The sequence below is a fragment of the Centruroides sculpturatus genome, unplaced genomic scaffold, assembly GCF_000671375.1.
Source record: "Centruroides sculpturatus isolate CEXI.00-Female unplaced genomic scaffold, Cexi_2.0 scaffold89, whole genome shotgun sequence".
Classification (NCBI taxonomy): domain Eukaryota; kingdom Metazoa; phylum Arthropoda; class Arachnida; order Scorpiones; family Buthidae; genus Centruroides; species Centruroides sculpturatus.
This window is the reverse complement of record NW_019384460.1, coordinates 532,934-551,231: the sequence shown is the minus strand read 5'-3', so window position 1 is coordinate 551,231 and position 18,298 is coordinate 532,934. Positions and strand designations below refer to the sequence as shown.

Here is an 18,298-nt window from a genome sequence, read left to right as displayed (position 1 = left end):
AAGTTTACTGGTTGACTTACAAAAATTTTGTGTTATTTTTAATGCATTTTAATGATTTTAAATTAGAATAATTATTAATATCGTTATTCTAATTTAATAAAATACTTTTACAATAAATTATTATACATTCATTACAACAAAAATTATTTATAATTTTAATCTATTTTTACATCCTATAAACGAAGTTTAGATCATTGTATTTTTAATTTGACATTTCTTAATTAAAATATTTGTATCGAAAACAAAAGTTTAATAATTTTCAGTTCTGTCATTTTGCCTGTAATTTATTTGTAATTATTTTCCTTATAACATATTATCATATTACTAAATATGAAAATGTTTTCTGTTAAAATAACCTTAATATATAGAATATTTGAAGTAACACGAATGACAGAGTAGAGGTGGTCGAAGAAAATTCTAGATTGAAACCCGAAAGAGAAATACAGTGAGGTAGACTAAAAGGAAGCTAGAGGCACAAAGTAGATGAGACAATGTCAATACGAAGCTTTAATTAAGCAAGAAATATACAAAGATAGAATGGGGTGGAAATTGGCATGGAGATACGTCAGCCGTAGAATATTCGTTCCATATTATTATATATATTTAAATTCATACTTATTCATTTTAAATAATATAATATTAGTAACATTTTATTAAACATTATCAATAAATTATGACAGAAAGACACAAAATGTATTTAAAAATTACTAATAATTTTTTATAATTAATAATAATTTAAAAAATTATGAAAATTATAATGAAAGTAAAATATGTTTTCTGTCAAAAGAAATTATTGAGTATAAATTTATGAAAGAAAGAAATTTATGTTCAAAAGAAATTATATTGTTAAGACTTTTATGCTACTAGAATTGAAATGTGCGACAATTATATATTCAATAGGCTATATATATGTGTGTGTGTGTGAATTTCTTTTTTCCCCTTTCTTGTAGTCCGCTAACAAAATCGATCACAAGCTGATCAGCTGATGGAACGCGGAACCTGACCAATTAGCAGAAGTCAAACGATTAGGAGAAAATGATAGGCAAGGACTGGCGGTCGGAAAGGAAGAAGAAGAAGAAGAAAGAATAGAAGCTAGAGAAACGAAGGAATGCAGAAGTAGAAGAGACGTCCTGATCCTGGATTGTTCTCCGTCTTCAGAATGGTACATCGAAGGACCAATCAGTTTAATTGAAGCTTCTTGTCACAAACTGTATTCACTTTAGGATTTCTCAAACAATAAATCGTTGGAGTTATATATGAAGACTAATCACACTATTATTAAGGACATTGTGATATTGTATTTTCGTTTCAAACTACAGTGCACTCTCGCTAATTCAAACTCAATTATTATAGAGGTTATTCGTATTAGTGAGGTTCTATATACAGAAAAGACAGGTGAAAAAGTACAGACCGAACACTTGTATTACTTTCCCAGTTGTAATATATACAATAACAGGGAAAAGTATGGCAATTGGTCAAATAATGAACCTCTCCCAAGAGTGTTACATTTTGGACTCGGAAACTCGAAATGTCAAGAAATCCACTTTAACAATACAGTCACACCTGTCATCTATTAACTTCTTTTAGAAAAAAATTTTTGAATTGAAATAATGTACAGTACTTCCTGTTTGCATCGGAAATTTGTATATAGTTATTCGGGACATTCTGCCCCTATGGTTTTCATATCTAGTCTCGTCTTTTATTTATCTAATTCCGTTCTTGCGACTGAGGAAAAACAGACGGACAGACGTATGGACGACAGTGAGAATTTATAGATCTACAATTTCTTCAAATTGCAGCCCAATAAAGAGTAAATACCGTGAAAAATGTATATGTGTGTCAATTAAATTATTGAAATTGCTTTATTCTGATTATTTTGAAGAAAGGATTTGAGTGAAAGTTTAAAGAAATTGTTATCAATTTTTCAAACATTTTCGAAAGACGTTTTAATTTTTACGCATAACATGACATAACATGTTAAGAATTGTGATTAAATAATATGCCAAGAATTTATGGATATGGCATTTATTATTTAAATAATGCATTTAAAAATGAAAAATACAAATAAAATTAATTTTTAAATTATTGAAAGATAACTAATTTATTTATAAATTTCAAGATAAGTAATTAAATTGTTTTATTCGACCCAATAAGTCAAATCTGATAACCTCATAAAATCCCGGATAATATTGATTAGGTTGTTTTTGTACATCTTAAATAAGTCTGTAAATACATAATTCATATTATTTAATCTTGTAATTTCTGAAATATTTATTTTGAATTTGTGATATTATGATGATAAGTTTTGCAAGTTTACTGGTTGACTTACAAAAATTTTGTGTTATTTTTAATGCATTTTAATGATTTTAAATTAGAATAATTATTAATATCGTTATTCTAATTTAATAAAATACTTTTACAATAAATTATTATACATTCATTACAACAAAAATTATTTATAATTTTAATCTATTTTTACATCCTATAAACGAAGTTTAGATCATTGTATTTTTAATTTGACATTTCTTAATTAAAATATTTGTATCGAAAACAAAAGTTTAATAATTTTCAGTTCTGTCATTTTGCCTGTAATTTATTTGTAATTATTTTCCTTATAACATATTATCATATTACTAAATATGAAAATGTTTTCTGTTAAAATAACCTTAATATATAGAATATTTGAAGTAACACGAATGACAGAGTAGAGGTGGTCGAAGAAAATTCTAGATTGAAACCCGAAAGAGAAATACAGTGAGGTAGACTAAAAGGAAGCTAGAGGCACAAAGTAGATGAGACAATGTCAATACGAAGCTTTAATTAAGCAAGAAATATACAAAGATAGAATGGAGTGGAAATTGGCATGGAGATACGTCAGCCGTAGAATATTCGTTCCATATTATTATATATATTTAAATTCATACTTATTCATTTTAAATAATATAATATTAGTAACATTTTATTAAACATTATCAATAAATTATGACAGAAAGACACAAAATGTTTTTAAAAATTACTAATAATTTTTTATAATTNCGCAATAGAATGAATTCAACATTGCAGTTTTATTTACATAATAAAATAAGTCAGTGTTAATAATTTAAGAGAGTCAGGAGATATTATACACAGTATAATATCTCCTGACAGTATAATATCTGATATATAAAAACAGTTCATAAATATATTATACACAGTATAATATCTCCTGAAGTTAACTGTTTTTATATATTTCAGCAGATATTATACTGTGTATAATATCTCCTGAAATATATAAAAACAGTTAACTTATCTTTTCGCTTAAAAACTTTTTTAGTAATTTTTGAACGTTTCAAGTGTTTGTAAGTAGAAATAATTTACAGAAATAATAGTATTATATCGTTTAGTGCCACATTTCAACGATAAATTTCTTAGCAACTATATGAGGATGATATATATCCAAAGCAGTCGTACTATATCTTTTGTTTCCAAGTTTAAAACGTTATTTTTTTTCTAAAATTGAAAAGTTTTATTTGATCTTTCTGTGCTAATATATATGTTGGGCATCCAGTCGTGTTAATAAATCAAAAAATTTTAAATTTATTGTAACATAAAAGTATGTGAAAAATTAAATGTTAAACTGGCTCTTAGTGTAATTTAATGTTTCACAGTAAAAAAGAGTCAATTTCACATACGTTAAAATGAAAAAATAAATAAATTTGTCAGTTTTTAAAATAAAAAAATAATAATATACGTGTACTGCGTGTACTGCGAGTAAATTTTAATGTGTACTCGAGACGAATAAAAAATTTGAAAAATAACAATACCGGGTTGCAATTTTTAATCATAGTTTTAATTTTTTAAATTTATAATATATGTTCTCTACTTCAAATTACTAGTGGCTTGCCCCTGTACGTCATACTTTTTCTTTAACAATACAGTCACACCTGTCATCTATTAACTTCTTTTAGAGGAAAATTTTTGAATTGAAATAATGTACAGTACTTCCTGTTTGCATCGGAAATTTGTATATAGTTATTCGGGACATTCTGCCCCTATGGTTTTCATATCTAGTCTCGTCTTTTATTTATCTAATTCCGTTCTTGCGACTGAGGAAAAACAGACGGACAGACGTATGGACGACAGTGAGAATTTATAGATCTACAATTTCTTCAAATTGCAGCCCAATAAAGAGTAAATACCGTGAAAAATGTATATGTGTGTCAATTAAATTATTGAAATTGCTTTATTCTGATTATTTTGAAGAAAGGATTTGAGTGAAAGTTTAAAGAAATTGTTATCAATTTTTCAAACATTTTCGAAAGACGTTTTAATTTTTACGCATAACATGACATAACATGTTAAGAATTGTGATTAAATAATATGCCAAGAATTTATGGATATGGCATTTATTATTTAAATAATGCATTTAAAAATGAAAAATACAAATAAAATTAATTTTTAAATTATTGAAAGATAACTAATTTATTTATAAATTTCAAGATAAGTAATTAAATTGTTTTATTCGACCCAATAAGTCAAATCTGATAACCTCATAAAATCCCGGATAATATTGATTAGGTTGTTTTTGTACATCTTAAATAAGTCTGTAAATACATAATTCATATTATTTAATCTTGTAATTTCTGAAATATTTATTTTGAATTTGTGATATTATGATGATAAGTTTTGCAAGTTTACTGGTTGACTTACAAAAATTTTGTGTTATTTTTAATGCATTTTAATGATTTTAAATTAGAATAATTATTAATATCGTTATTCTAATTTAATAAAATACTTTTACAATAAATTATTATACATTCATTACAACAAAAATTATTTATAATTTTAATCTATTTTTACATCCTATAAACGAAGTTTAGATCATTGTATTTTTAATTTGACATTTCTTAATTAAAATATTTGTATCGAAAACAAAAGTTTAATAATTTTCAGTTCTGTCATTTTGCCTGTAATTTATTTGTAATTATTTTCCTTATAACATATTATCATATTACTAAATATGAAAATGTTTTCTGTTAAAATAACCTTAATATATAGAATATTTGAAGTAACACGAATGACAGAGTAGAGGTGGTCGAAGAAAATTCTAGATTGAAACCCGAAAGAGAAATACAGTGAGGTAGACTAAAAGGAAGCTAGAGGCACAAAGTAGATGAGACAATGTCAATACGAAGCTTTAATTAAGCAAGAAATATACAAAGATAGAATGGGGTGGAAATTGGCATGGAGATACGTCAGCCGTAGAATATTCGTTCCATATTATTATATATATTTAAATTCATACTTATTCATTTTAAATAATATAATATTAGTAACATTTTATTAAACATTATCAATAAATTATGACAGAAAGACACAAAATGTATTTAAAAATTACTAATAATTTTTTATAATTAATAATAATTTAAAAAATTATGAAAATTATAATGAAAGTAAAATATGTTTTCTGTCAAAAGAAATTATTGAGTATAAATTTATGAAAGAAAGAAATTTATGTTCAAAAGAAATTATATTGTTAAGATTTTTATGCTACTAGAATTGAAATGTGCGACAATTATATATTCAATAGGCTATATATATGTGTGTGTGTGTGAATTTCTTTTTTCCCCTTTCTTGTAGTCCGCTAACAAAATCGATCACAAGCTGATCAGCTGATGGAACGCGGAACCTGACCAATTAGCAGAAGTCAAACGATTAGGAGAAAATGATAGGCAAGGACTGGCGGTCGGAAAGGAAGAAGAAGAAGAAGAAAGAATAGAAGCTAGAGAAACGAAGGAATGCAGAAGTAGAAGAGACGTCCTGATCCTGGATTGTTCTCCGTCTTCAGAATGGTACATCGAAGGACCAATCAGTTTAATTGAAGCTTCTTGTCACAAACTGTATTCACTTTAGGATTTCTCAAACAATAAATCGTTGGAGTTATATATGAAGACTAATCACACTATTATTAAGGACATTGTGATATTGTATTTTCGTTTCAAACTACAGTGCACTCTCGCTAATTCAAACTCAATTATTATAGAGGTTATTCGTATTAGTGAGGTTCTATATACAGAAAAGACAGGTGAAAAAGTACAGACCGAACACTTGTATTACTTTCCCAGTTGTAATATATACAATAACAGGGAAAAGTATGGCAATTGGTCAAATAATGAACCTCTCCCAAGAGTGTTACATTTTGGACTCGGAAACTCGAAATGTCAAGAAATCCAGAAAAAAAAAAAAAAAGCGAGAGTTCTTTTCTGTAAGTATGGATGTTAGTTTGTATACAGGGCACAATTTTGTTTATCCAATTTGAAGCTTTATAACGCCTGTGCCATCTATCGAAGATTTCTGAAAGTTTTCAGTGGGTTTGTGTATTAGGAGGATTGATGCTATTAAATTTTGGTGGTTAAAAAAATCAAGGAGGGGAGAGATAGAGTCGTGTGCCATATATCGAAGTAGAGCCAGACTTAATGAAGATTTTACTCGTTAGCATTTGTAGGTTTTTTATATATACAGTATATAAAACTCATCTTTACCTTCAAAATTAAGCTTTTTGTCATTTTATAATAATTAATAATATAAAAAATGTTAATAATATAAAAAATGTAATATAATGATAATAAATAATGATGATAATAAAAAATGTAATATAAAAAATATTAAAAATAATATTAAAAATGTTAAATAAAATATCATAACAGATGACGCCACCACAATTTTAAATGTTTTTGCCGGGAAAGTTACGTAACTGATCGATAGAATTTTTTAAAAAATATTGTTTTACAATATACTGTACTATATAAACTGTTTTAATATTTCTAACTATATTTAGACGCTCAGATGGCCGAAGCAGTCTCGGGCTTGCGTCCTGGTCAGTGGTCTGTTCTGATATGATAGATCTTTGCCCTTCCCATGGTGGACACAGCCAAATTCATAATGGATATATATGATCGAAAAATACCCTCTTAGTGTTCTTAAACAGAAAGAGTAAAACAAAACAAAAACATTCTATTTACAGAAAAGAATCAAGATGCATTTAGTTATGCCGCACAGCAAGAATAAACTAAGTGATGCTATTAAAAACCAGTTCAATGGAAATTTGTTTTAGTTTAACAAATTCTGAAAAAATATTTTATGAATGAGTTCTATTGCAGCGGTCGCCAATCTTTCTGACCTCACGATCCATTAAACTCACAATTTTGAATGATGCAGACCGTTATCAATGAATTTTTTTTAAAGATACAACATTCTATAGAATAAAATATCTATAGATGATAAAAGTTTCATTTTACTTTATATTTCTTTATTAACATGAAATTCACTTATTTAATTAATTATAACAAATTAGTGTAAAGTTTGTTGCTGCTTGTTAAAAATAAGTTTATGAATTCTTGGCTTTTTTTCCACTAAGGATGACAATCGCACTCACTACATTATTTATTGATTTATTGACATTATTATTTATTGATAACAGTCATTCGTGTTTAGTTTTAGACTCGAATAAAAAATCCCAATGAGTGAGAAAAAGCAACCAAGCATTTTGCATTTCTTTCGTAATATTTCGATTAACCTTGAGTTAATCAATGTCTAAATTTCTCCACGGACCACCAGTTAGCGACCGCTGTTCTTTTGTTTTGCAAATCGAAAATAAAATGCCACTGACTTATGAATAGAATATAGAATTTAAATGGTCAGATCGATTTGAAAAAATTGTGATCAATAAGTAATAGATTATTATTATAGATTCAAGGTTACTACCTATTAAATAACATGTAATGTCAAAGATGCATTACATGTTACGATAATGTGTATTTCGATAGAAGAATTGAACAAATTTAACTCTGCTTTTTCTTCTCTACATATTAATACTTTTAATATTTACATCTTTCGTACTATTATTTAGAATTTAATCCTTATCCGAATATAAACAAATATTTAAACGTGTTTCTAAATCAATATGAAGTATCTGTGTAATATTTAGACCTATAAAAGTATTAAAATTTTTTAAAATTAGCACAGAAAATTTAATAAATTATTATTAAGATTATTAACAATTAAATACTAATAATTTATGTGATTCTATTCTCACATTACATAATAAATGTTCAAATTAGTTCTGAATTATTGGCAGAACAATAATTACTACTCGACTTCATTTATTGATTAACATATAAAGCTAATTTAAATCAAAGACGATAAAAATATCAATTTTCCTAGGTGCTGCACATTATAAATCTTATCTTAATCTAAACTTTAGAGAAAAAATCTTAATTCAAAAATTTGTTAAGACTTCAATAGCCAGTAACCAATCATATAGAAAATGAATACCAAATAAATAATACTACAAAATGTATTATTTATACATTATATATATACATATAGGCCTAATATAAAATATATATGATTTTAGATATTAAAAATTGTTAAAAATACATTTCTATTAGCGTTGCGTTAATTGCAAAACAATGAACTTTTTGTACTGTACCGGTACATTTAAAAAAATTTAAATAAATGAACATTAAATCAGTTCAACTTTCTTTGAATTTTTAATTATTGTGGCGTTTTAACCGTTTCTATATATTCATTTTCTATTCATTTGAATTACAAAAATATTGGTATATATCTACTGTATTTTCAGTACACATCTTCACATAATTTCTTACAATGTAATTCAAAGCCAATATATTATTGATGTATAACAAATTTTGAATACATATTTGTGAACTGTAAGTTTTCTTTTCTCTTTTAATTATAAACATAAACTAACATGAACTGAACAGTAATAAGGTTTACTATATCATTGAATAAGAAAAACAAATTTTATTTAACTTTACGCTTGAATTAACGATATATTTTTGAAATAATTCAGGTAAAACGTAATCACGTTGTTTGAANGTGTTGCCAGCTAAAACACGTAAAAATAATATTAAAGTAGCCAAGACATAGCCAAATATTGTAGCGCCACATCACTAGCGGACATTTGAAATTTGCCGACTAGGACAGTCGGTTAACCGAGGGGTCGGTTGATCGGGGGGCGGATAATCGAGGTTCTACTGTACTGTATTTTCAGTACACATCTTCACATAATTTCTTACAATGTAATTCAAAGCCAATATATTATTGATGTATAACAAATTTTGAATACATATTTGTGAACTGTAAGTTTTCTTTTCTCTTTTAATTATAAACATAAACTAACATGAACTGAACAGTAATAAGGTTTACTATATCATTGAATAAGAAAAACAAATTTTATTTAACTTTACGCTTGAATTAACGATATATTTTTGAAATAATTCAGGTAAAACGTAATCACGTTGTTTGAAACAATTGGAACGATAGATATTATTAACGAATGCTATTACTTTGATTAGTTTATATTGATAAAGCAAGAAACATTTTGTAAATTACTCGTAAATATTACTCATAAATAATTAAGTTTATTAACTACTGTACTTACTTGTATCATATATATCTTTAATCAATATTTACAAACTTTAAATTTTACTTAGAAAATATTTAAAATTGATTAGATATAAACTGATTTTGTTGATTGTATAAAATTTGCTATAAAGCAACAAATAAAATAAATATTTGTGTTTGTTGGTATATAAAAATATTTTTTAATATCATTCTTTAATCAACAATATATAGATTTGGATTTATATCATGTATTTACTATTTAGCAGCCAAAAAAATAAATAAATAAATAGAATATATTTAAAATTGTCATATACTTATATTCAAAATTTAATTATTTTACAGGCAATATGATCATAGCTTGTATTTTTGCCTGTGATACTTTCATTTTTTAAAAAAATTTAGCAAAAAATTGATTAAATTTTTTTTTCACAAAGCATATTGCTCAAATAAATAGAATTTTCTTCGAAAACTATCAAAAACTTTAAACAATGAGTTTTATGGAATTCTTATAAACCAATCTTTAATTCTTATAAATCAAACTGAGTAGCATGTCACTTTGGTTTGAATTGTAGGCAGTGAAAAATACAAAAAAAAAAATTAATATTAGCAATTTAAATATCTCAAAACTCGATATAAATATTTTGCTCTGATCTTATTTCTATCTTATACTATAAAATATACCAATTAAATTTTGTTAAATTTTTATTATCATTATTATTATTCAAATATTATATAATGCCAGCGCGCGAATGAAGAGCGTGATAGGTAAATTAGCATTAAAAAGTAATCTAACTAGTAATGAATATTTTTATTCTGCTAATTTACATACTAAATTAATCGGCCAATGGACAAGACTAATCATGCAAATTCTATTAGATCTACATTTATAAATAATAAAAAACTCTTTTTATATTCATTATTACTTTCATTGTTTATTTAGTTTTAATTAAGATTTTAAGTTGAAGATAATAGTTAAATGATAGTCCTAAATCACTTTTCTAAAGATATCTTTTTCTACATTACGTTCACTAGTTAATATAATTTTTTTTTTAAATATATATTGTGAATTAATAGTCTATCTATATTTTAAATCAGTTGAGCCCAAACTTTTCGACTAGCGGCTAAATAGTGCACAAGTAGTAGATAGAGGGCCACAAATATTTTGTATATTTTATATATTACAAAAAGTAGGTCTATTCTTATAATTTATATGATAAGAATATTTTATGTGAAATGTCAAATATGTTCGCGGATCGGTTTTTGGCCCAGTGCTATAGTTTTAACAACACTGTTTTAAAGGATTGAAACATACTTGATTTATAAAATTTTTACATAGGAAAAATTTTCGATCAATAGATATTAATATCTCATTTTTAATTTATTTTACATTTAAAAAACCTCAAACAAATAAATAAATTAGAAGTTGTTTACATCTGTATGTGATAAAAATATTCGCACTATAGACATGTCAGTTTATATTAAAAAATAAAATAAAAAAGTAATTAATATGTATCATGCTTACAATAATAAAAATAGTTAATGTACTGTGCAAGGTTTTGTTATACTCACTAGCTGGCATTAAAAATTTTCACACCAAAAGCTTTTAAGTAAACTATCCAGAGATTTAATCCAAAAACATAAATGACTATACCTATATAAAATTACCTCAATCTCCAAGAGAGGATATAAAATCTCCAACTTGTAAATAACAACAAGATAGATTTTTCCCTATTACATCCTTTCCGTAGTAGTCAAACTGTCGCCTAAACGATTTCCTTTAGTCACAGATGATTTATCGGCATAAAGAATTTTTAAAAGACTATAAATTATTCTAAGGAATTCGTAAAAGTCTAATATTTATATGCTTATACAAATGAATGAATATTCAAAAAATGATTTAAACATTTATATATTAATCCATTAAATTATCGTTTACTTTTTCTGAATATAAAACATCTTCCCACATTCGGTCTTCTGAATTTATTATTATTATTATTACATAACTTCATGAATCGTCAGCTTTATTTCTTCTCTTTTATGTAATTGTTATTTGTTAATTTTGATGCTAATTGTAAATATTTGTACAATTATTTTTTGATAAAAGAAAAAGTATTACTACAGAATATATTTATCTAATCATGACACAAAACATCTTGATATTCTCTATCTAGTTAGAGTTTATGTCTTTCTTAATCCTATTTATTTGACAAAAGACGACAGAGAAAGGTATTAACGTTCACAATGAAAGGGATCAGTTACCAATAAACGTAATGGAGGGAAGAATCCCTCTGTTTATCCACATTACGATTTGAAGGTATCTTATTATGCTCACGCTTCAAAATGCCCAAACGTTCTTTAAAATATTCTAAAATATTATATTTAATTGTATAATAAAAAAAAACTTTCGAATATTCTACTTTTCATAGATAAAGCTTTTTCTTAACCATAAAAAACTAATAACTTTTTCACTTTTTCTTCAGTTCAATAGTGATTATGAAGCTATTAATATTAGGTTTTAAATGCAAATTTATATTTTTTATTAAATAAATCACATGATATATACTCTCATGATAGGCAAATAATACTTACTTAAAATAAATTCAAAAAATATATTTTAACATTTTAAAAAGTTTTACAATATTCTTTCAAATATATTTTATATCAATAAAAAATATTCAAGCAGATAAGATAATACTAAAGTTAACTATAATATTATAAACGTCGTATTGGATTTTAATACAATTTTATATAGACTTACTTAAGATATTTAATACCATAACTACGTTATATTCATATATTTAATTGCAACTATTTTTATTATTCAAAAAAATTGTTTTATGTAGAATGTGTAACTATAAAAACATTCAATAAAAAAAAAATAGAAAGTTTAGCAGCAAACGTTTGAAGTATACCATATGTTAAATTCAGTTATAACATGGCAAAAAATCGATGTCAGTCTTGTCATGTACCTATTTTAATATTATAAATAGAATTTTTAAGATGACGAAATGTAAAGTTAAGCTAGAAAAATTCCATTTTTTAAATATAAAATTTCATAAAAAATCGAAATGCAATATCATCTTGAATTTTATTAAGATGGGACAAAGCCTCGTTGTTTCATTTTCCTAATTTACGACCAATTATATATATATTAAGTTACATAAGTTATACTAAAAATATTACAGGAAAATTTGGCAGAAATCCCACTTTGTATAGTGCAAAGACATTCGAAACTTATAAAAGATAACAGATAAATTTGTTTATATTTGAATTTACAAAGATAAATAAATAAAATAAGTGAATAGAATTATTAAATGCCTTTCTACATATTTTTTCTGTTTTAAGTAATTCTGTTACTTAGTAAAATTAAGAATTTTTTAAACTTTTATACATAATTATAGAAACATAATTATGTATAAAAGTTATAATAATTTCTGTGTTTTCTTTTCTCTTCATCATATTTGATCGAAAAATAATAGTAATTGGAAAATTCCCCTTACTAACATAGTAATAAATTGACGTCACAATACGTCATCGATCCTAAGAGTAGCTGATTTGGCGGAGAAGACGAACTTTATCAGAAGCGCTGCAGGCAACCAGACGCCAGTTCGGGTTTGTTTGTCGACGTGTGAGAATGGAAGTGAATAGAAAAGGTGCAGAGAGTCGACTTTTATTGATTAATCTCAAAAATATATTATATTTGAAGAGATTTGACGAAACCCGCTGGCTATTGTTCTAAAACAGTATAGGATGAGTACTAACAGAACTGCTTATATATCGTCAATTCTAGCCAACACGACTTGCTACGAAGCGAAACCGGATGTTACTACAGCAGTTATTGTAATAGTAGATGCCATCTTGGCCGTAGGAGCCATTTTTGGAAATCTCGTGGTGATGACTGCGGTTTATAAATATCGACAATTACGAACTGTCACCAATGTGTTTGTGGTTAGCTTAGCTGCTGCAGACTTACTAGTAGGTCTAAACGTACCATATTATGTTTTATTTTACTTCAACACTCCACTTTCTTGTAATAAATATGGCTGTTTGTTGAGGTATTGTTCGACTATCTACGCTTCGGGATGCTCTATGTTGTCTTTGGTAGGAGTAGCGGTAGACAGATACGTAGCTATTATTTATGCTCTGTCGTATCCTCGCATCATGACATTCCGTTATGCCACCCTTTATATCGTCATAGTTTGGTTGTACATGGGAGTTATAAGCTCAATGCCATTATTTGGAATTGGAGAAACGTTTAAACCCGGAAACGAATGCGATCTCTACTATACGCATACTTCGACGTATGCTTTAAGTGTTGTGGCTGCTCACGTTCTTTTTACTCTAGTGTCTACTACAGTACTATACGGGATTATCTTTCGAGAAGCGTGGAAACAATCCTTAGCGGTAGCAGCTCTGGAAATAAATCATCGAGTGCATAAAGAAGCAAAGACCGCACGTACGATGGCTTTGGTGCTAGGTGTGTGCTTGATTGGATTTTTGCCATATTTCTGTAGTATCACCGTGCGCTACATCGATGGTATTAAACAAGAACAAGTGGATGCTGTTAAAAGATGGATGGTTTGCTTATATTTTGGAAAATCAGCGCTAAATCCTATTGTGTACGGATGGAAAAATCGTGATTTTAGAAGCGCTTTTAAACGTTTATTATTAACTAAAAATAGACCAGAAAGAGTAAATTAGTCAGTTTTATATGTAACAATTTAGGTGAGAATAATAAAAAGAACACAAGAGTACGGTCGTTATAACCTACTTTTAAGATTAAAAAATAACAATTATATGATATATTGTTAATTGTCAAAATGCATTTTTGTTGATGAACAAATGGCATAAGTTTTACTAATGTTAACTATATAAAAGCATCTTGTAATCTTTTTCTATTATATTATAATTTTATATATTTGTTCAGTTTATATGAATAAATGAATTAGTTATTCGGTAGTTAATGTACTGTGCAAGGTTTTGTTATACTCACTAGCTGGCATTAAAAATTTTCACACCAAAAGCTTTTAAGTAAACTATCCAGAGATTTAATCCAAAAACATAAATGACTATACCTATATAAAATTACCTCAATCTCCAAGAGAGGATATAAAATCCCCAACTTGTAAATAACAACAAGATAGATTTTTCCCTATTACATCCTTTCCGTAGTAGTCAAACTGTCGCCTAAACGATTTCCTTTAGTCACAGATGATTTATCGGCATAAAGAATTTTTAAAAGACTATAAATTATTCTAAGGAATTCGTAAAAGTCTAATATTTNATAGTAAAGAAAAATCATTCGCAACAAATTTCAAAATAAGTTTATCTGTTGAAACATAAATATCTAAACATTTTTCTCTATTTTACAAAGTTTCAATGAGAATTATCTAAAAAATAAATAGAAAGTTAGCTAATATCTTTCTACAGTCACAAGGGAAATATCCCATTATATATAGAAATCTCTTATCAAGAACGTCGAAGAATCAAGGTTTCTGTTCATAATTTATAATTAAATTTCAGGATACAGTTATATTCTGGAAAATGTAACTAAATTCGTAATATTTGAGTACTTTGGAGTAATTTAGAGTACATTATAAAGTATTCTAAACAATTTAAATATAATGAAGTATCAACAAAGAATATGATTAAAATTATAATTACATACAATTGATATTTATTCCTTAATTTTAATGTAAAATATTGTTTTAAGAAAAAGAAAAAGTAACTTGCTTTAAATTAATGCGTTAACATTCGATAATTAATTACAGCATTTGAATTAAACTGCAATATTTAATTTAATTACAAAAATTTCGATTAAAGAAGTATTTGTATTTTTTTTATATTTGTTTTTAATATTTGTTTTTTTTAAATACAAATATTCAAATAATGAGATTTATTTTTTTATTAAAAATAAACTAAAAATAAGTTATTGTATCTATTGTAAATTATATTAGCTTCTTATCTAAATTAAATATTTGTCTCAGCATCGGAATTCTCATTTGTCTAAGTTGTTACAGCTGTAAAAGTGAAGTTAGACATAAACTTTGTAACCTGAGTGCATTCGATAATAAGAAACGTCTAAGAAAAGTAATTACGTTTTTTATAGTATAAATTTCGGTGTTAAATATGTTGATATTTAACCTGATAAATTATTCTCAAACTATATTTTAATTTTTTAAATTAAATTTGCCCTATAAATTTGATCAAAATATTCAGAACGTATTATTTTTTATAAAAGTAATATATACAAATTACAAAATTTATCATTACGTATTAATATAAATATTAATGAAATAAAAGTTGAATATTTATATATTTGAAATTTGCATAAATAAAATATAAATAACACTTTTTCAACTTTTATAATTTCAAATGGACTATTTTATGCTTAAAATGTTACATTTTCAGATAGAATTCATAAGTTTTTTTATTTAATAAAAATAATTATTTGGTAAAAATCGAGAGTTATAATAAACATAAATAATGTATTAAACATACAAAATATAGTGTTATAATAATAAAGAATTACCGAAAAATTCGCGAACCAAATATTTTTTATGCTGTTACAATAATATGTTTAATTATTAAGTTTCAAATTAATTTAGTCATAAATATTTAAATTATACAGGAAAACTGAATCATAATCATCAAGCACAAAAGAAAAATTTTTGAGCTTATTAGAAATTATGAAAATAAAATGTAATTTGTTTACAAAGAACCAATCACAAACTTATTTAAAAATAAATGAGTGTGATAGCATCCGTTATAAACCAAAGAAAGGAAATGTCTCAGTTGAAGCAGATGGTGATAATATATCTATGTATAATTTTAGTTCGATTTTAATCTTATCACTGAGTTGAGATCTCTGATTTGTTTTTCTTGGAGAGCTTCACTTCACAGAGATTTTTATTGCCTACAATGAGTTTCTTGACATCCGATCTCTACATTCACTTATTAGTTTTTCAACTGCTTTAGACCGAAAAATCAATTTTCATTGAGCTCATACAATATTTATAATTAATTAGATGTTCTATTTTAACTCTTTTATTTTGTGTTTCATATTATTAAATTCTTTATTTTATTTCCTTTTTTAAAAAATTCAACATGGATTGTGTTACTAATCATCTATACAATTTTATTACTAACGAGCTTTCATAATATTTTTTAGACTTTTTAAATCATTGACAATTAATACAGTTTTATGTTTATAATTATAATTGAAATTGTTTTTATTTTTATGTGCATCATTTTATGTCGTACTTCACTTTATTTAAATTTATTTTTTCTTGATTGGTTGGTTTATTTTCCGAAAGAAATACTACCAAACGCAAATTCTACGAACATTTAGAAATTATCAAAATCCATGATAACGTAAGAATAAACGAAAACACAGAGATACAGCTAGATCCCATTTGGCATCCTTATACATCTGAAACTTATTAGTCAACAGGTAATACTTATATCACCAACACCGGATACCATCCTATAGTAGCATCGCTTCTATAGTAGAGAACATTGTACGAGTTGACTGCCTGCAAAACGTATGTAACCTTTGAATTACGTTCGTCTACCATAGTATTTACTTTACAATTAATTTCATTAGCAACAATTTTAATCTCTGGTTACTATTTGTACGGAAAAAATAATATAACGACTGTGAAAGATACCGAATATGAAGTCATCCATGCATCAGCAACAGATGTTTTTTTATGTATATATAAAAGTGTAATTTTGTAATATTTTAATCATAAACCTGTTTTTTAACAAAAAACCGCTTGTATTTTTGTAGATGCCTTATATAAACCCACCAAATTGTAACAAATACGGCTGAAGACACAGACAACCTGTCCGAAATGCATATCGTCGACATAATAAACTTGTGTCTACCGACTTCTGTGTGATTATTCCGATAACGTCAATAGTGTGTGATAAGTCCTCTATAGAGCCAAAACTTAGTAATCATAGTTCCATATTATTTTTCCTTCCTTTAATTGTTTCAAAAATAAAAGAAATGAAATTTTTCTACTCTCAGCCATAATATTCTAGATAACTTTTACTGTATTTATATTTCTATTAGGAGATACTCTTGCAACGAAATTCAATCGATTATATTTAAGAGACAAGTCATTTGATACCATTCGGAAACGAACATTTGTTTCTTCCTATGTTTTTGCAATGTTGTATAGAAAATTATCCGTAGAAAATGAACTGTAGTTTATTCTGTCACTTTGCTGAGGAAAAAAAAATGTTCATTGTACTATTATATTTTTAAAATTATGTATCATTAACTGTCANATCTCCTTTATACTAACAAGTAAATAAAAATTAAAATAATGTAAAAATATAATAATTACCTCTTCTTTTGCCAACCTAATTTATTCATTAAAATATTAAATTACAAAACAAGAATATCGATTAATTTATATTATTTTAAAAATTTATGCATAAAACTTTCTTATAATAACATTTATTATTTATTGTGTATTCATACTTTAGTAAAATTATAATATTAAAAATGAATTTGTTAATATTGAAATATTTATAAAACTATCATTTTTGCTTAAGATCTATCTTTGCATCTCAATAAAGAAAAACTAGACATTCTGAACATTATATAGTATTATTTATTATTAACAAATTTAGTAGGTCAAAAATACTGAACTTCTACATATATATATAACTTCTAAACAAGTTTAAAACTTCCTACTTTGTATTGATTTTCAAATATACTTCCTTTCTATATAAAATTTAAAAAGCAATTTTATTTATAAAATATATTTTGACAATTATGAAAATATTCAAAAAATTTTAAAACTTTTAAATTAAATTAATTATAACAGGTCGATAATTAAAAGATTAATTATAACAAACTGATTAACGTGTTTCG

The 18,298-nt window shown here is 25.6% G+C and overlaps 1 protein-coding gene across 1 annotated transcript; it reads left to right on the top strand.

Moving 5' to 3' along the window:
- Nucleotides 1-13,073: 13,073 nt before the first annotated feature.
- Nucleotides 13,074-14,226, top strand: LOC111620794 (octopamine receptor-like). The gene has a single exon (XM_023362787.1). The coding sequence runs from the start codon at nucleotides 13,159-13,161 to the stop codon at nucleotides 14,107-14,109; it is 951 nt and encodes a 316-aa protein (XP_023218555.1). The 5' UTR covers nucleotides 13,074-13,158; the 3' UTR covers nucleotides 14,110-14,226.
- Nucleotides 14,227-18,298: the final 4,072 nt, after the last annotated feature.